The following is a 19,949-nucleotide window of genomic DNA, read 5'->3' as shown; positions in this document are numbered from 1 at the left end:
TAGTTATGATCATTTATCAGGAAGTATTTTCTACGAAAAGCCATTCAAAAGGAAATTTTCACAGAAGTAATTATTTCATAGTCATTATCAACAGGAAGGCACAACGAACACAAATACAGCATGCTATTGTTTCTGTATTGTTTGTGATGTCTAGCAATGCTTAGCAATTCAGCAGAAAGAGAGGGACATTTCCCTTTAGTAGAAGGATGGTTGGGCACTACAGTAACTGGCATTTTATTTGTGCCACATTCAAGTGTAAGCCTGAAGTTGTCTTGAAATATCAACAACAGTGAAAAGTATATGAGGCTGACTCTTAGCTTCTCAATAATACTATTTAAAAATTGAAAATACGATACTGGAGAGTAGCTGGCAAGTTTGACTCAATCTAGGGTGGGTTTCCTGAATAGTGATTTGATAAAGTGAACACTTAATAATATAATCATTTTGAAGAAAACATCACACAGTGGTGGCTCTTTATTCCAGTGCTCTCACTAGAAAGGTTTAAAGATGCATGTGGTGATTTGTATTTTCTGTGGTGCTTCTGAAGTAGTCAACTTTTTGAACAAGATAAGATTCTGAGAATCAAGAGATGTCATTTCATATACAAATAGTCAAGACTGATTTATTCACTAAGTTTAACTAAAACACAGTTGGCTGATTTTTTAATTTGAATTCCATTTTGAAAGGAGGACACTTAAATGGACTCCATTACTGTATTAACCACTGCAGATGGTGTGATTTGTTTCCGCACAGTCACATTCAGCTACAGCAAACATGTTTTTAATTAGCAAATTGTTGAACATTAGAAATGAACTAGCTTTGGAAAACTTTTCATACCTATTCTGCTTACAAAAGCTAAGTTCTTATTCTATTACAAGCTAGCAAATTAGTTTAAATTTGCTTTAAAAGGGCAGCAAAACTTGTTCCAAATGTGAGGGAAATATTCACAAGAATCCAGCAAACTTCTTAGATGCTTTTAAAGGGTGTGCTAAAACCCCAAAATCTTCAGTGGTAAAAATGTGTAAATTCAGATACTTTAAACATAGATATTTCTTCATAGGAGAAAATGCAAGTTAATTTTAATGTCTCTGAAAGATGAGCTAGAGATTAATACTCTAGTCATTTGATTTCCCAGCCCTGTATTACACTTTTAAAGAGTAATTAAAATAAAATGTTTTGATGGATAGTTATTACTATCTTACTCATATAGTTCTAGAAATAAGGTTTAGTTGCATATTTAAAAAATGGCTAAAAAAGGAAAGGATAACAAAGGGAATAACTAGCTTTATACAGAAACTACCAATTACTAGGTCCAGTACGATTATTTGGCTAGATCAGAAGTAATAAATGAGATTTTCTAAATTTTTTTAAACTATTATGGGTTATAATGGCTAAGTGGACTGTTACCATTTTGTTAAGTGTCAGCAGTCTTACTAGAGTTAAGTAATAAGGGTATGAATCAAATATTCAGAACCTCAGTGGTATTAACAAGAATTCTTGTAGATGTTTCCAAAATCTTGTTCCTGACCTACCTCCATTAAAAAGATGTTTCTTCATGACAAAATGCAATGCCTTGGGAGCCAAAGGACAGGTAAAAAGTATGACTGGGAGGTGTCCTTTGTCCTGTCTCTGTATGTAAATATGACTGGAAATGTTAGAACTGACACAATATTCAGAAGTGTGGGTAAAGAACTAAAGGTCAGGCCCAATGTGGAAGAGTCAGGTCTTGCTCTTTCTTAGCTCCTTGTGTCCTACAGGGTATGGGATGTTGGGAGGTTAACTTAAAGCTAATTGGATCCCATTTTTTCCTTTTCTTTCTCAAACAGTATTTTCCCTAGGTTTCACAAGTAATTTTCTCCTCCCTTTCTCTTGCCATCCTCTATCTCCATTTCTGTGCACCTCATCTGTTGTAGACAGTCAGCTCCTTTTCCATAATTCTGATGGGGAGTGGGAAAAGATCCCCTCCACAGACACACATCTGCAAAGCAGCAAACTGCATCCTGCTGGCCTTTTTTTTTTTTTCCCCCCTTTCTTGCAGCACTGTGGAGGCACAGTGACATACCGAAGAACAGGATTTGGAAGTCAATTGAGGGATAAAAAGAACATTTAATTTCTTGAAACTTGCAGTCACTGCCAACTGCAAACATCCATTAGAAAGGGTCAGCTTCCAGAAGTAAATGACAGCCAGCTCTTTTCTGATGAGTCTCACGCCTGTCAGAAAGGGAGACCTGAACTGTCAGCAAATCAGCGTCCCCCTTTGGCTAGGCATAAGAAGATGCAGAATATGTATCATGTCCCCCATAGGAGAAGGAGACCAAGGGGTGTGCCCTGGATTACTGTCTATTAGATAGGAACCTTCCAAGTTGACAATCCGTGAAGTCTAAATGTTTGGTAATCAAGATAAATTGGGCATATACTACCCAGGCCAATTGTACCTTAATAAAGCTGTAACTTATTGTTTAAAGTCTACTTCAGTATGTTATCTTCCATTCTCTGAGGAAACAAGTAAGGGACCTACCTTGTCTTCTTGATTACGGAAATAATACAGAATTTTTCCAACTAGGGTACACCAAACTCTTTTGGAATATCCATGTTTCACCTGAAATTACAGTACATTAGGAGCAAGTACAGCCAGAGAAATACAGACTACATTTCACCATCTCTGAACTTTGGTGATGTTGGGAATAAATACCTTGGCTCTGATTCCTTTCCACATTACTAGACAAAGAATTAAAACTGCATAACTCTATTAAGGGCATAAGAATTAAAGCATTAGATGCTGGTCCAAAGCCCAGTAAAGCCAATGTGAGTTTTTCATTTGTCTTTGAATCCGGCCTAAGGAAATGGAAGCTGAGGAAATGAAAGGAAAAATCCTTTTATACAGTATTTTTATTTTCTTGAAATAATCTGTCCCAGTAAGTAATACTGAAAAAGAGAGCACTCCACTGAAATAAGTTAGGTCAGTTAGCTACTGAGACTTCTGCATATGTCAAAGTACCATGCTGAACTAGAATACTACTGAAGTGCAAATGGAGAACTCAACACCGGAACTAATGAATTAAAAAGACGAAAAACCAAATCAAATCAAACCACCAGAATATTGCCCAAAGTAGGTGAGTTGGTAGTCCTTCTGGATTCTTCACATTGTAAAGTACTGGGAAGCAAACACATCTGTTTTACTTGTATTTATTTTATTGCAGAGCCATTTTCATCTAGATACTATCCTTAAGAAATATGGAATAAAGCAGCAGTTTGGGGGAAGAAAAGTGTTCCTACCTTTGTAAGTAATCCTTTCATGGTTGGCTTGATTTCAGGCTGTATGAAAAGTGGACTGGCAGCCTGTATTTTAAGAACATTCTGTAGTACTTTGATCCATTCTTCTAAGATGTTGGGAGAATCTGCAGTCAAGTAGTATGTTCGTTTTTCTGTGGTCAGCTACGTAGTAACAGAAGAGCCTTGAGCTTTCAGAACATTATACATTCGACCCCACAGTGTGGGGGTTGTAACATATAGTACCCAGTGTAGTTTCACAACTTTAGGGGCTTTATTTTTCCCAAATCACTTTTCATTAATGAAACATTCAGTGGCCAGGCAGAGCAGACAGACCCATGCCTTGTACGGCTTCATCTGAAAAGTTCCAGACAGCAGAGTTGAGAAAACTCGATTTATCTCCTTTCAAACAAACTTCTCTCAACCCTAATGGGTGGCCCTAAGACTACTCACTTTTTTTATATCTCATATGTGACAATCTGACCTTTGTAGCAATGCAAACAAGACTACGTGTAGTCCTTTCTGTAGTTTCTGTAACTGAAATGATCCTTTGGTTTTAAACGAAAGGGCACTGATTAATTCCAAGTCCACACTTGGACTTCCAGTCCAATAGGGACTGGAACAAGGGGTCGGTTTTGGGGATGGAGGAAATAAATACCCGCTGAAACACAGACGAGAAAAGCAGGCACCTGAATTGTTTGTTTTCCATCGCCCCTTTCAATGTGGCTGGATGCATTTAGCTCAATTTGACCTTGAGGTTTTCGAATGACATCACTCTGTATGGAAAGAATGGAAAAAGAATATTTTAAATCTACCAACAAATAGCAACAAATAATTACAGAACTCATTTAAACATTAATCTTGATAAATACTTCCTAGTTAGACATTGACTACCTTGTACACCTCTTGAGGAACTGAGTCATGAATCACTCTCTAACAGCTCAGACACCAGGAATGCATTTATTTTCCTTCTAGCAGCCCTAGATTCTCAGTAAAAACAATCGAATATTAAACAGCAAATAAGTTACATGTACTTACTGGAGATTTGTAGTATAGTAATTCGCCTCCTTTAAGCACAAACCACCGTCGTTTCCAGGTCTTTACTTTACCACCCATTTTTAACAGATATCCAGATTTTTCCAAAGGTTCCTGATTATTTAGAAGTTAGATAAAAAGTAGTTAGGTACACATATATACCTATACCCCTCAGAGATATGTATAAATACACACACAGATATTTTAATGACTTAAAAGCATGCTAAATAATAATTACAGTATGAGACTTTTAGTCCAATAAAGAAGTTTTTACAAGCATCAATTAAGACAAATGCCACGCATGTGGGATAACTAATTAATATCCCTACTTACAGTTATAGTACATGAAGGAGAGTAAGCGATTTGCCCAGAACTATACAAAAGAATGAAGAATATGATTCCTGATTTTACTTTCTGATTATTTAAACAAGGAACAAAATGAATACAATGTAAATGTATATTTTTCCCAACTTCAGGGCCTAACCTGCAGACCAGATACAGAGCAGCGTAATTCAGAGCTCCACACAGACATACTTTTAGTGTGTACACTAAACAGTTCACAGTTTTGCTCGGTGAAGAAAGCTTAAAACAAATTATCTTCATCATCAGGCAGTCAATCCACTTGTATGTTAAGACACTAACTACTAACACAGGCCATTAAAAAACTCCTGGAGACAGACCGGTACCCCATAATGATTTGGTTTCTTTGACCTGTCCTCGCATGTTGCTCTACTTATCATTTCTCTGATGCGTAAAGTTTTCCCTGTATGAAGAAACTATAGAAACGTATTACTGCACATAGATTTCTACTGATGCCTCTGACTCCTTCAGTGGAATGCTGAATTTCCTTGAATATTCAAATAATAATTTTAAGCTGATTTTAGTATTTCATATGCAATCTGATACCAGATCTGGTTCCAAGAAAGGAAAATCTTAAGTGCTTTGAATTGTCTTCTGGAGTTGCCTGCCTATTCCCGTTCATTATATAGAAAGCTCAGAATTATCCTCCACTTTCCTTCAATCATTTTAGTCTTACAGGGCTAACTTATTGTTGGTATATTTTGCTATTTGTACTCGTAAGGCAGTCTGTGAGCCAGCAAGACTGAATATAGAGATTTGGTAGCAGTCTTTGAACAGAAATACACACACAGCACCACAGGCACACTTCTTCTTCACAGAACTTCAGTACTCACATTTTTTCCATTATCACTAGATGAGGAAGAGGTCTTAGGAAGTTTCTGCTCTGGCTCTGAATAGTCTGTATCTACTGAATATGCATCAGGAGGAATAGCATAGTCACTTTCTGAGGTCACAGAAGACAGAGACACCCCTGTGTTAAAAGAAGAAAGATGTTTCTGTGTATTTTATTACATTAGAAACAAATGAGATCAGAATATCCATACAGAAAGAATATCTGAGCAGGATCTGCAGGCAAACACAAGTATCAATATAAATCCACCAGGAACCATGCATTTTTTTAAATATCACCATATCTAACTATGAGCACAGTGCTAATACCTGAATCCCATTTTCTTCATAATTAAACAGAGTTTAAATCACTTGTGGATTAAACAACAAATAACCGTCTTCTATATATTGTCACCTTCTGTTCTATTACTACAGCTTTTTTAAGGAGGGAGTTAGTGCCATGCATCATACTCATTCTCTAGAAAACGAATACAGGGCCTTTAATTAAACTAAGCAACTTTCCCCTTCCCCTTTCTATCATTCACTCTGGTATCTGGATTTCTCATGCAACTGCTTGTGTACTAAGAAGCTATGCTCAAGGTCTGCTCTATGTTGAAGCTGTAGGTGACTGTCTTTATTTTGCAATTAGTATGAATTTTTATACTGAGGTTTTCTAAAAATCTGAATTCCAGATTTCAGGATTTTTTTAGCATTTATTAGCTTTAATCCTGAAAAAAAATGCAAATTCTAGTGAATCAGCAATAAAAATTCAAACTCCTTCCTTATTCATTATAGAAATAATTATTTTCAAACATGTGAACATGTCCTTTTGTAAGGACTGGTGTTCTACTCTGAAAGGTTACTCTCCAAGACTGAAATGAAGATGCCTTGTTTCCTTTGTTTCATTAATTTCCAAACTCATTTGCCAATTTTATTTAAAAAAAAAAGCTTTTCTCATTTATTGCTTTGGTAAGCCACCTGGGCTTTCAGAGTGGGTTCTTCTCTTCTCATGTAGGATCTTTAATAACAAATATGCAGCAAGCTAATTATGCGCTTAGTGAAATTTGTTACTGCTTAGATTTTTAAACAACGTGATCTCAACAAAGATATGTACATATGTGTTTTGTGGTTTAAGAAAGGTTTCCATGCATGAGACAATGCAAGGACTATGAGAAGAAAGCACAAGCAAAACGAATGGTTCCATTTTACAGACACGGATATAAACTGTAGGTGAAACCAGCTATTAAATGAGCTAATTTAGCTTTCCTGTTGTGCAAGCATGTAACATGAGATGCGTCTGCAGCCACGGCACTGTTTTTTGCTCAGCAAGATGGAGCTCCTGGGAAGCAGGAACAATGGGTCCTTTTCACACTAATGTAGCAAAACTGTAACTACATCACTGGAAAAAGGACACGACGCCAGGTCTGGCTGGCACTGGAAAACTCCTAGTGGACCAGTGGCTCTATCTACCTGCTCAAGTGTGACTCAGTGGAGCTCCTGCTAACTGGGATTTTCACATGTATAATGGGGACTACTGAGTAATGTTATTTTGCATTTCTAAAGCAACGTATAATGAAGGATCCTGACACTTGGACTCACTGGGATCTTAGATCTTAGTCTCCCTTGGTTTACCCAGTGAAGAAATAGTCGCAGGGATATAACACTGATACTGTCACCCCATGAGGAAGCATTATATCTTTCAATGTTATGAAGCATATTATTTTCATTCTGCAGATGGAAAACACACAAGTACCTACTGCTGTGAGATTTGCCTTCCACAAAAGACAGAACATTACTGGATTCAAGTGTTTTAACTAAATCTTTGCACAGGACCTTGAGACAATCACTGTAAAAATGAAATAAGTCCTTTATTGCATGAGATGACAGAACCAAATACTCTGTTGAGGGAACTTTTCCACCTGCTTTCTGATCACCTGAAACTGTTACTTTGTTTTATAAACTTGAATGTATGTGGGGTTTTTTTCTGATGGCAATTACTTTTTTCTAGGTCACAGACATCCTTGGCATGACACAGTGTAGACAGAATAGAGCTTCTTGCTTTAAATTTACAAGTCACTTTTCCCTCATGACAACAGCCAGCTACTAGAGTAATGCCTTAAAAAGACACCTATAATAACAGCAATAAAAAGAAAGCCATGTATCACAGTCCTTTCTCCTGCTTGAATAATAGATTTAGGCTTTGATAACTGAGATAAAAGCCTAGATTTAAGATGTCCATGCTGTTTAAGGAAGAAATCAGTTTAGAAGAAGATCCTGTAAACTGCCTAGTTTTCTAAACTTCCCAGAAGTTACTCCTTCTCAATGGTTTTTGCCTACCTCGTTTCATAGCCCGAGGACTACCCGGACCACTTCTGCTTCGAGAATCAGACTCAGAAGTCCTTGAGCTGGACCGAGAGCTGTCTTCTTCCTCAGATCCTGACGACTCATCTATAAATGGGCTGTTGCTTATTTGAGTTGCTTTCTGCAGAAATTAACACAACATTCTTTGATACCTTGCATAAAGGGTATCAGTAATTTTCTTCATATCACAGCAGAGCTCTGCTGGCTTCTTAACATTCAAAGCTGTTCTTACTTGGGTTGTGAGTTTTGGCACACAAATATCAATGTAAAACTGAATTCCCTCTGCCCTCTGTATCCTCAACCACCCCCCACTTTAAAACAGAAACCTGGGGTAGCTCAAGGCGTGGGTCTTTCCAAATCACAAAAGGCTGCCAGAAAACAAAGAATGTGATTAGTTACTGCTGGCTATCTGACCATAAACAGCTTTGGCACTGACACAAAAACATTCATACACTTTTAATTATGGCATTGAACACCATGTGGCTCTGTTTAATAATTAACAAGCCTTTGGAAAAAATCAGCAAGAAACCTGAGAAGAACTGACCTGGGCTAGTAACATTTTATAAGCAGCAATAATTTTTTTTCTAGCTATTTGACATTTCCATTACTTCTGGGGTTCTGTGATCTCTAAACATCATCCTATGACATATTTGGCATGGTAGCATCAAATGTGAAACAGCAAGTTCCTGGATGTGAAGCCTAGTGGTATTTAAAAATTTCCTTTAAACAGTAATAGTTACCCCTTTCAAAGTGGTGTAGACAGGAGTGGTCATGTTCTTATATATCAGAGATGTATATAATCCGGATATGGAGTATGAAGTTACTGAAACAGCACCTAAAAAAGCAACATATTGTATAAATGACCTTCCTAATTTACCCCTCAATTAACCAAATTCTAATGTAATTTTTTGCATTGTGTAACTGCTATAAAACTCAAACTAACTCCTGAACTGTTTTGGATGTGAGATTTATAACTTTTTGAAATTTACAGTGATTTTAAAGAGTATAAATAAATTGTAGTCATGACCACTAACACTTTTTAAACTGAAAGTATAATCTCCTACCTTGGTACCTGGTATAGAATCTTCAAAGTGAATTGCAAAGAAAACTGGAGTGAACAAAGTACAAATTCAGCACAAAGTCAAGAGGCAAGATAACAGGAGACAATGGAAAGATAACCAATGATCGTCTAGGTTTTAAATAGCAGATAACTAAATCTCCCTAAAAGTATCTTAGAGGAACATGGGGCATTTGGTCCTTGCTTACAAATGACCGTAAGAAGAGAATATTTGTTTATGAGACAATGAACAGCTAAACCACTTACTTTTGTTAAGAGATTCCATGGTTAAAGCTTCAGACATCCTTAAACCAGATTTGGCTACAGCATAAATTCTGCTTTCCTATATAAGCAGAACGGATTTGATGGTAGATAATTAAAACACAACAATTACTTTTCTTCTGTTTAGCCTCCCCATAGCCTCCCAGTCTTTGTGTTAGTACAACCATGTGATGAAACGGTTGATAAAAAGGTGTCATCAGTAGCAGCTGAAAAATGCATCCTTCTTTTATATGCCATACCCACCGTACCCATAGTCCGTTTCAACCTTTTTTCACACAATGCTTGCCCTTATAGATAACAACTTCTTAAGAATACTATTATCAGGGGCCAAAGAAGCTAGAGTGAGAGTATTTTTAATGGAAGATTGCATGTTAAGAACAAAGAAATGCCATTATGGAGGCAACTTTTCAACAGTTTTGTGTGCCACAATAAGAAAATCTACAATGAAAAAATATGCACTAAAATATATACATAGAAAAGCTGTTACATTAATGCATTATTCATCTCTGAATCATTAATAAATCTCCAACTGTGGAACTACAGAATCAGTGAGTCTAGACACAGTTAATTTTGGATTTTGTGTAAGAAATATTAATATCTACTTTAATTCCCTGATTGACGGCTTTAAAATTTTACTTCGAAATGTGATCAATAACTTCCATAGTCTAGTTCTCTTCTGTTGACTTAATTGTCTAGATTGTGAGTGGTACAGTGGTTACAGCAAAGGCACTGACACCAACACTCTTAGGCTTTGTTAGTGTTAAGATAAATAAATAAATACAGTTGCAAGCATTAACTCATTGGATATACTCAAAAGGACATATGTAACTTAGATGTGACATGAAAAAAATTGGTCTTATCTACAAAAATAGTGACCATATTTTTCAATGGCAGAAATGCTGTGCTTCAAATCAAACTTGCTTCTGAGTTTGTCCTCCTAGCTGCAATTAAGGTAATGTCCTGTCTTGTCACCAAAAATAGAATGAGAAAGGTAGAAGCAACAAAAATCACAGAAAAGAAGCATGAAAATGAGTTAATTTCAGAAGAGGAAAAATACCTATCATTACACTTACCCAGGAAGGAAATCGATGTAATGGAGGGGTTGGAGGTTTGTTGCTAGCACCCTTTTTTGTCATATCACAAGGTTCCTGGGCTTCAGCATTTTGTGCTTCAGTGCAGTCGTAGGTAAACACTCCTTCATCACAGCCAATCTCCATTTTCTCTAAAATATCAGTATCTTCTCCATCCACCAGATCAATGTCTGTTTCCTGAGGCCTCCACGGACGTATCATGCTTATGGCATTTCTATTTCTCCCAAACATTCTGTCAGAACTCAGCTGGGGCTGGCTTAGATGTTTCTTTGCTAATGCTGAATTTATACTAAACACATTAGGAGTCCGTAACTTTGGAGGTGGCAAATTTGAGGGAGAATCTGACGGCGTTGTGCATTGAGAACCTGCAGAAGTTGCTAGAATTGGGTGTTTGGGTGTCAGAGCAGGGGTTAAAATTGGACTTGGGGTATTTGCCTCACTGGATGAGGATGAATAATCTAGCCTCTGAGATTGAAATTTCTTATTCAGTTCATCTGAAGAACTATCTTGGTCTTTCTTTTTACTTGTGAAATCAGAGTTGCACTTTCCACCTGGATTGTTCTGGCCTTTTCTTTGGGACCCTTGCTGCCAGGAGTATAACTTCTTGTGCTGAGTCCTCTGAACACCAAAACTCTCTTCTTCAAATAGAGAACTACTGTCATCAGATGCTGTCAAATACATTTCACTCCCCATTCTACTGTACCTTGCGTTCTCTTCAGACGTGTGGCTTGAGAGAGTTGATGCACACCTGGATTTCAGTCCTTTATTCTCTCCTCCATCCTCATCTGAGCTCCAGTCACTCCCGGTAGTGCAGGAGTTCTTTGACATGTCGCTGTCTATGTCTTTGGATGAACAGCTTGTTCTCACGTTTTTGTTCTGCTCTGATCCAGAGGAACTTTGTTGCAATGACTTCTGACCCGTATTGCTCTCATGTGCAGGACCAGCAAAGGTGGTTTCCAGGATATCCTTCTCTAGAGGAGAAATACAATGAACACGAGAATATCACTTTAGCAAACTTGACTGCTAAAGGATTTTGTCATCACGTCTGCAAATAGTAAGTAGGTAACCATTTCAAATGTGTAAGCACATTTAAGTTTTTCGAATATTGTAAATAATAAAACTCAAGAAAATGATTATAAATTTTTGAAGTTGCAACAATGTTTGCCAAAAAACTGTAACAGACATTACTCAAAGTTCTAGCCAAACTAAAACCAGCAAAAAATGTAAAAATGAGCATATTTTACAGTAGCCCAGATATGTATTAAAACAAAAAAACCCCCCAAAACAAAAAAGAAAAAAAGGCTTAAGAGAGCATATAAATTTAGCTGCTTTATGAAATCTAAGGAAAATTAAAGTTTAGTAAAAGCTTGTCAGAAAAGATTTACATTAACAAACCAGGTATTCTGAGCATTTCTACAGTGTTTACATACAGAAATTTCTTCTGCAAGCTATTATTGTATTCCCAGTGGTGAATGCTTAAGATACACAAGAGAGGCTTATGAAAAATGCTTGAGGAAAGACACTGTATTAAAAATAGCTTTGCTTATGCTGTTCACTTTTACCTGCTTTTGCAAGACAGAGCTATAGCTTGCAGCATGTCAGTGAGGCCTATGTGCTCCCCCTGAGTTAAAACAGATGCAAGAACTAGGACTTTTCTACACAGACACTTGGGAAAGTTAATGTTAAATAGCTGTATGAAGTTAAAGTGGATTGGATAAGCCAAAGATTTTAATTTAGTCCACATTAAAGTAATTAAGTCATAAAAGTTGATCTGCTTCCATCTAGGTTCTATTTCTTATCCTTTCCCTTGAAAAAAAATTCTTACGTCAATTTCCTCATCTATAAAAATGGAAATAATAATACATACCCACCTTTATAATGAACTTGGTGTCATACATATATACAAAATATTAATAGGATCTATTTCAGTTTCTGATTTTCTACAGACCTCAGCTTGCAGTTTTGGGTACGATGATTAACTGTGGAGAAAATGCTGAAGTCATGAATAGTACTATGGGACTCAAATGAAGGACCAGAGCAGCAGTCTACTTCCTGAGCTTTTCATTGCTTAAGGGAAGCAGCAAGCTGCAATGGACTTCCGAATGGCATAACAGCACGCCAATTTGCTGGCATTGCCAGACTTCAGGGCTTGTTGGGGAAATTGTATGAACTGACCAGGGAGCTTTCTCCTTCTTTGGACAGGAAACAATGGTGTGAAGATGCCTGAGACTCTCTTCTGTTTTTTCTGACCTTGATCACACTAATGAAAGATTACTGAGTTGATTTTCTTGAGTTAGGGCATAAAACTAACACTGGGACACCAGTGATAGAACAGATAAAATATGCAAAAACTGGACTTAGGTGAGACTCTACACAGTCATAAAAAAGTAACAGACCTTCCTGGGGGACTGGCAGCCTTAAACTCCTTACGCTACTGTGGAGCAAACCTGGGCCACAACAAATTCCTTCCTTTGCAGCCAAAGCACCTGTCAGCTACTGCATGCTGCCAGACAATGTATTAGTGGTATTATGGAGACTCTAGTGCTCAACAGGATTTCTTCCTACTAACAGAGACTAGTATAAAGAGGGAGAGAGTACTGCTATGTACTTTGAAAACAGCTGGTTTGGATACACTGACATAGTTGTCGATTTTAGTTTTCCACCTGTGTCAGAATAAAATGGCAGCATTGGTGACTAAGTACCTAGCATGTTTTTGCCTTCAGTGTAGCCTGACTCTTTAGATGAAGACTTGCTTATTTCTTCAAACTTAGGAGATGGTTGAGGACTTCTTGCTCTGTTTGAAAAGCATCCAAAAGTCAAACTGCTTAGTCGCTGACACTCTCCGGGTTTTTGTGTGGAAGTAACAGATTTCTTGCCCGTAGCTTCTGAAGAACAGTAATTCAGAAATCTTGTGTTAATGGGATACAGGAAGCTACACTACTGGTCTCTTTACTCTGCAATGTAAAGTTGGGTTTTTTTTAAGATAACTAAAATTTAGCAAAAAGATAATAAAAAAGTTATTTAAAAGAATAAAAATCTAGTTGATACCTCCCCATATCAAAAGAAACCCAGAGCTACATTTCTAGTTCTTAAAGATCAATTTTTTGGTATAGAAAGAAAAAAAAAATCTTTTAACAATTTCACAACAATGAGATATAAAACATGCACTTAATACAGAATGAAAACCTAGTGGAAATACCTGATTTTATTCTGCTGTGACTGAAATTAAACCTATGGATTGGTCGAGGATATATAATATGGGAAAAACTGTAGAACGATACTATTAAAATATGTGGCGGCCTTCTCTTCAGATAAAAATATTAAGAGCATCTGTAACAGGCACTACAGAAAATATAAAGGAGTAAGTTACCAGGCTTAGAAGGTATATATGGAGGACTTCAAGAGAAGGTGAAAGCATAAAATGATTAACTGCCTCAAGAATATCAAATCTGTCCTTAGGTACAGCTATTCTGCCAGAAACTGATATGAAACAATGCTGTCTATGCCTGTTCATAGAAAGTTCTGTGGCAGATCCAGGAACAAAAGGCCCTTATCCATACCTGTAACCTGTTTAAAACAGTACCACATGATCATAATTTACAGCCTGTTACCAGCATGGACACTCAAATGGTAATAAATTCCTTAATATTTTTGAGCATATCAGTAAATGTGTGTTGAAAACCAGCTGACTAATTCTTAGTGTCTCAAAAAGCCTCTGAATAGATCTCTCAGAAGAGCATGACTAAAGCTGTTAAGTGCTGAAGTATATAGAATTGCTATTGATCAAAAAATAGCACAGAAACAAAACAATCCAGTTTCCTCATTAACAGAGGTACGTCTTAGTTTAAAAGCTTCATATTCTGTATGTATGTATTTTGTAAATATTTATATTTTGATATATTACGCATATTATGTGTGTACACGCACATATATATACACACATTTCTAAATGTCTGTGTATGTACATATATACATGAGATACATTATCAAGAAATCATAGAATCATAGAATGGTTTGGGTTGGAAGGGACCTTAAAGACCATCTAGTTCCACCCCCCCTGCCATGGGCAGGGACTCCTTCCACTAGACCAGGGTGCTCAAAGCCCCATCCAGCCTGGCCTTGAACACTTCCAGGGATGGGGCATCCACAACTTCTCTGGGCAACCTGTTCCAGTGCCTCACCGCCCCCATGGTGAAAAATTTCTTCCTTGATTCTAACCTAAATCTACCCTCCTTCGGTTTAAAGCCATCACCCCACTGTCCTATCACTACATGCCCTTGTCAAAAGTCCCTCTCCAGCTTTCCTGTAGGGTCCCTTCAGGTACTGGAAGGTTGCTAGGTCTCCCCGGAGCCTTCTCTTCTCCAGGCTGAACAACCCCAACTCTCTCAGCCTGTCTTCAGAGGAGAGGTGCTCCAGCCCTCTGATCATCTTCGTGGCCCTCCTCTGGACTCGCTCCAACAGGTCCATGTCCTTCTTATATTGGGGGCCCCAGAGCTGAACACAGTACTCCAGGTGGGGTCTCATGAGAGTGGAGCAGAGGGGGAGAATCACCTCCCTCGACCTGCTGGCCACGCTTCTTTTGATGCAGCCCAGGATAGTTGGCTTCCTGGACTGCAAGCACACATTGCCAGGTCATGTTGAGCTTCTCATCAACCAACACCCCCAAGTCCTTCTCCTCAGGGCTGCTTTGAATCCATTCTCTGCCCAGCCTGTATTTGTGCTTGGGATTGCCCCGACCCACGTGCAGGACCTTGCACTTGGCCTTGTTGAACTCCATGAGGTTTGCAAGGGCCTGCCTCTCAAGCCTGTCAAGGTCCCTCTAGATGGCATCTCTTCCCTCCAGCGTGTCAACTGCACCACTCAGCTTGGTGTTGTCGGCAAACTTGCTGAGGGTGCACTCGATCCCACTGTACATGTCACCGACAAAGATGTTAAACAGCACCGGTCCCAATACCGACTAGGGCTAGGTAGAAAACTAACAAGATTTTCAGATGATAGTAAGTTGTCAGGTCAACCAAGTATGGAGAGGACTGTGGGAACCTTCAGAGAGACTTAAGGAAGTTGGTGAACAGGCAACACGGTGGCAAATAAAATTCAACTTTGATTAATGTGAAATAATGCTCTTTGGAGGGGATATTCCTCTTTCCCATATTTACATTTTATGATTTTTAAATTAACTATATCCACTTGGGGAGTAACCTGGTGATACTGTGGCTGAATTAAGGTTTTGGATCACTGCAGTCAAATGTAGTAATTAAAAAAATCTGATCAGAATTCTGATTCCCAGCTGAGCGTCTGCTAGAAAAAGCAGATGCAGACTGACACTCATCTATTCCTTAACAGTGCTAGGACTACCTACGCTATAAAGAAGTGAAAGCAAAGATCTGACATAAATCCAGTCAAATCTTACTACTTGCAGAACCTCTTAAATAACAGAGATACACATTCACCCAACAAAAACCAGCTGTGGTTTGTCTGTGTGTCTTTTTATTAAACATTAAATTATTGCTTGCCTAACACCTTCATGCACAGTCACTTCGATGACAATTCATACTAACTGAAATCTTTATGATTTCACAGAATATTTCAATTATGTGGATGCACAAATTAATAGGGAATAGAAAGAAGTATGCCATATATAGAGAAGTTTTTAAAGGATTTGTACATTTACCTTGCAGTTTAGATTGTACTGTTTTCATCTCTTTGGTTTGCTTTTGGTTGATCAAGCGAAGGTTCTGATTTTCCACCTCTAACTAAAAGCATATAAATGTAATCATCTCATCCATCGGTGAAACAATTTTTAAAGTCATTACATCATTTAGATTTTCCCTGAATTTCTGCCTAAGGATAAAGCTAGTTCAAATGATAAGCTCCTCTCTGCTACTTCTCTTAGTGCCAGTCTAGGCATTTGTTTACTCTGAACAATGAAATTCCCTGCAATGATTATTTGCTCAACTTCTGTTAAAATCACTCCCCCAACCAAGCAAACCCAAGACTGCTTTAAAAAGCCGTAATAATTAAGAAAAAAGAAATCTGCATTGGCATTTTTAATAAAAGCAGAGAGCTAGAATTACAAACTTCTGTGCCACTTGGTAAACCCAAGAGCAAGCAGAGGAATTAGAGGGAATGGTGCTAATGCCTCCTACCATCCCACAGCAAAGATTAAAAAAATAGGTACCCAAAAACTTTATACAGAGCAGAAGACCTTCTACAGGAAGAAAAAACCCAACAACCCACTGCTGTAGCCCACTACCCAGAGGTAAAGATGCTGGTTCAAACTCCTGCTCTGACTTAGGCAAAGAGAAGATCTGAATCTGAGTATCCCGTATCACACAGAGGGGAGCCAGCAATTCCACTTCCCATTGGGTGACACCTAGCCACCTCTGTGAAACTAGCTTGAGATTCTCCATGTTTCAAACTAAGTAAATAGTTTGCGTCATATTTGATTTTGTCCAAACTTTTTCAAGATAATTTTAGCTAAACTTAATCGCATTTTTACTAAATGATTTCAAAAACTCCCCTCACAGATTAATAGTAAATGTTACTCCTAGTTTCCTACTTTAAAAATAATATAATTGTTTTTCAACTGGAGTGAGTGTAATTTCTAGTTCACTGCAACAGAGTAGGATTTTAACTTTTACGGGCAACTTTAAATTTTATACACACGAGGAGGAGAAAGCCCAGCTGCACACCAAAACCGGCAGCCTTAGGCAAGGCAGAGAAACAAGGGAGACAACTGGTCTCTTTTGGGAATAGAGATGGTGCCCCTGAAATTATTCGTGACTAAGAGTGCTGTGGGCACTGGAAAATAAAAAATGAGGAAGTTCTTTTTTCTGCCAGGCGCCAGCAGACTTGGTTGGCTTTCTGGGGATTATTCACACTTTAGGCATCTGCTTGAGCAAGCTCGGTTTGCCAGCTCTCTCTCTCAATTAGTGGATATAAGTACACCTTCCAGAGAGCAGTTCTGGGCTCTTTCTCCATGAAGAGGACCCGGATATACAGCTGACCAAATCAGACATCAGAATTTAAGTGACATGGATACTCTGCCCGCTGTGCTGTTGTTTTCATTTTTCCTCTTTCAAGCAAATAACTATATACATCAATGAAACTGGGAAGCATTTTTTTTTACTATGGCACAAAGCCCTTTAACAGCCAAAAAGCCTAAGGGGTATCCAGTCACACCATTATATTTTCTGCATAAGTATTACAGCAAGAGTTATACCTCATGGAGCTTGACTGTCACCCATTCTTTTATTTTAGCTGCTTTTTCTTCTATGATTTTTGCTTCTTGCAGTCTTATTTGCTTCTGGAAAAAAATTGACATAAGCGTATTTTTCACTGAGTAGTATAGTCTGAGTAGTATCTTCAGACACAAATCCTAAGATTGCTTGAAGTAATTCAGTCTCCTGGGCAATATATGGTGATTTTTAAAAAAAAGATGAATAGGCCCTTCACAGAAGCTGCTGTTCCTGTTTCCTCTAGAAAAAATGAAAGCTCTTCAGAGGAGACAGTGAAGAGGAAGAGCATCTTTCCCCTCTTAAAAGTTAATATTCTTTCAAAGGAAGCCAGAGCCTAGTTTGCAAGTGAATAAACCTTATTCAAATTATATACTTCTAATGACCTCTTTAATCAAACAACAGAAATAATGCTAAACATTTCTGTCCTCTATTGATCTTAATTTTTATTTTCCTTTTGTATAATTAAGAATGGAATTGATGCTCATCTTTTGTAACACCATTATTTCTAACCTGTTCTTCAAGTTGTTGCTCCAATTTTTGTATTATGTCATTTTTATCTTGTATCAGGATCTCCAGATCTTGACATCTCTTATACAACCTGGTTTCTGATTCACTCATTTGAACATTAGCTGCTTTTAATTTTTCTTCCATGACCTGCACCTATTTGGAAGGTCAAACATAAGACTTTAAGAAACATAATACTCCAAGTTAAAGATAGTAATTTAATCACAAAATGGACTGTTAAAATTGCCCCCACACTTAAGCTTCAAGATAACCCTGCAAAGTTCTGAAGCCTATTTGAGGAGAAATTCCACAGTTCGCTATGTCTCCCTATGCATCCAATACCAATAGGACTGGCAAAACACTGATAGACCTTACACAGATTTTGTTACTATTAATGAGAGGGTTCTAGGTTTGTAACACACAAGCCATTAGAAATGTCAATATGGGAAGAATGCAATTGATGTATAGGGAGCTGTTGTTAGGCTTAACAAACAACATTTTAATAAATAAACAATTGCACAGTGTAAAAAAACCCAACAGATTATCAGAAGCATTCTAAAAAGTGGCTAAAAAGTACTTGGCTTGTAGTCAGGAACATTTTCTAACTCCAAATTAGTACATGAACATTTTTATTCTTATAATTTTCAGTTTCTGTCTGTCTCTCAGTAAGATATGAAGGATTTTCAGGGAATACCAGAGATACGTTCATAAAATGTCTGCAGTAGCAATATCTGCCATTTGGAATAAAAAGGCAACTTTGGTTAAATATTTAGCCACGATCTCATTCTTTAGATGATGTAACTTCTAGAAGAAGAAGAACTCTAAATCCTATTTAGAGACTGTATTGGATAGCCTTCTTTTATTTTCTTACAAATTTTCTAAAATAGGTCACTGTTTCCTCTCCCTTTTGTTTCCATGTGCATCATATATCAAAGACTCATGATGCATCAATGAAGCAGCTCATTACATGTATCTATTTTTGATTCGTGCTGTTAGCTTTGACTTTATTGAACCGAACTGGATAGAGAGCAGAGAAAGGTGTTAGAACATCTCTGGTAAGACAAATCAATAGATGTAAAAAGAAACTGTCTTCTCCCTTTTGAGCAATACTTAAGAAAAATAGCAATTTTCTGAATTTCCCTTCATTACAGTAACATGCACATACCTAGTGGAGATATTTTTCAATTTATATATATACCTGCTGAAAAGCTCTCTCTGCTTGACGATCAGCATCTATAACTTGTTTCTCAAGCTGCTGCATCTGTAGATACATAAAAACATACAGTAAAATGGCCATGCCTTCCGCCTGTTGCCAGAAATACCACAGTGAAACGTATTTTCATGGTCTATTCTGAAAAAGGAAAAGACAGGTTGTGGGCAGGAGCATAAAAATAAATAAAAGGATAAACAGTGTGTCAGGCTGGGAAGATAATTCATCATTATGATTGTATTAGAACATTGTTAAGATTCTTCTACAGAAAAAAAAATTAATACAACTTTTCTTTATAGTACAATTTTGTGGCCGCTATATGACATACTGCTTTTTTTCCCTGCTACCAAGAGTAGAAATTCCTTTGACAATAGCCCTAAAACTTTCCTCATGCAGGCTCATCATCTTAGAAAGTGCTAAGCTCCTTCATGTCCTTCCAAAACTGGCAAGAGTAAAGGGTACTTGGCACATTATACAGTTTGGCTGCTAATTCTTCTGAAGGTGACAAATTTAGCTTTTGGGAGGAATTGTGCTACGGGGCCTGTCCCAGAGTCCTCCACCCTCTGCATGAAAGAAGGAGGTATGTGGCAGAAGAGACATGGTGGATTCAGGTGCTACATGGAAAAAAAATGTGGAAAGCCACAGCACAAATGGATAAAGACAGAGACCAGCACAACATGAGGAGTGAGTGCAGGTCCCTTTTGAGACGTGAG

The 19,949-nt window shown here is 37.7% G+C and overlaps 1 protein-coding gene across 1 annotated transcript in view; it reads right to left on the bottom strand.

Annotated features, from left to right (window-relative positions):
• Positions 1 to 19,949, bottom strand: part of PLEKHH2 (pleckstrin homology domain containing, family H (with MyTH4 domain) member 2) — a 51,804-nt gene that overhangs the window by 17,705 nt on the left and 14,150 nt on the right. The window contains exons 2-15 of the mRNA XM_009325322.1: positions 19,225 to 19,287; positions 18,033 to 18,182; positions 17,507 to 17,590; positions 15,956 to 16,037; positions 12,987 to 13,169; positions 10,267 to 11,255; positions 9,179 to 9,254; positions 8,595 to 8,689; positions 7,831 to 7,975; positions 5,499 to 5,635; positions 4,309 to 4,419; positions 3,960 to 4,046; positions 3,277 to 3,435; positions 2,519 to 2,599 (exon numbers count right to left, since the gene is read on the bottom strand). Of these exons, the coding sequence (XP_009323597.1) occupies positions 2,519 to 2,599; positions 3,277 to 3,435; positions 3,960 to 4,046; positions 4,309 to 4,419; positions 5,499 to 5,635; positions 7,831 to 7,975; positions 8,595 to 8,689; positions 9,179 to 9,254; positions 10,267 to 11,255; positions 12,987 to 13,169; positions 15,956 to 16,037; positions 17,507 to 17,590; positions 18,033 to 18,182; positions 19,225 to 19,287 (2,442 nt within the window). The remainder of the gene's footprint in view (positions 1 to 2,518; positions 2,600 to 3,276; positions 3,436 to 3,959; positions 4,047 to 4,308; positions 4,420 to 5,498; positions 5,636 to 7,830; positions 7,976 to 8,594; positions 8,690 to 9,178; positions 9,255 to 10,266; positions 11,256 to 12,986; positions 13,170 to 15,955; positions 16,038 to 17,506; positions 17,591 to 18,032; positions 18,183 to 19,224; positions 19,288 to 19,949) is intronic.

Source organism: Pygoscelis adeliae, unplaced genomic scaffold (genome assembly GCF_000699105.1).
Source record: "Pygoscelis adeliae isolate BGI_AS28 unplaced genomic scaffold, ASM69910v1 Scaffold96, whole genome shotgun sequence".
NCBI classification, from domain to species: Eukaryota; Metazoa; Chordata; class Aves; order Sphenisciformes; family Spheniscidae; genus Pygoscelis; species Pygoscelis adeliae.
Note: the sequence above shows the minus strand (reverse complement) of the source record. Positions and strands in the feature narration are given on the sequence as shown.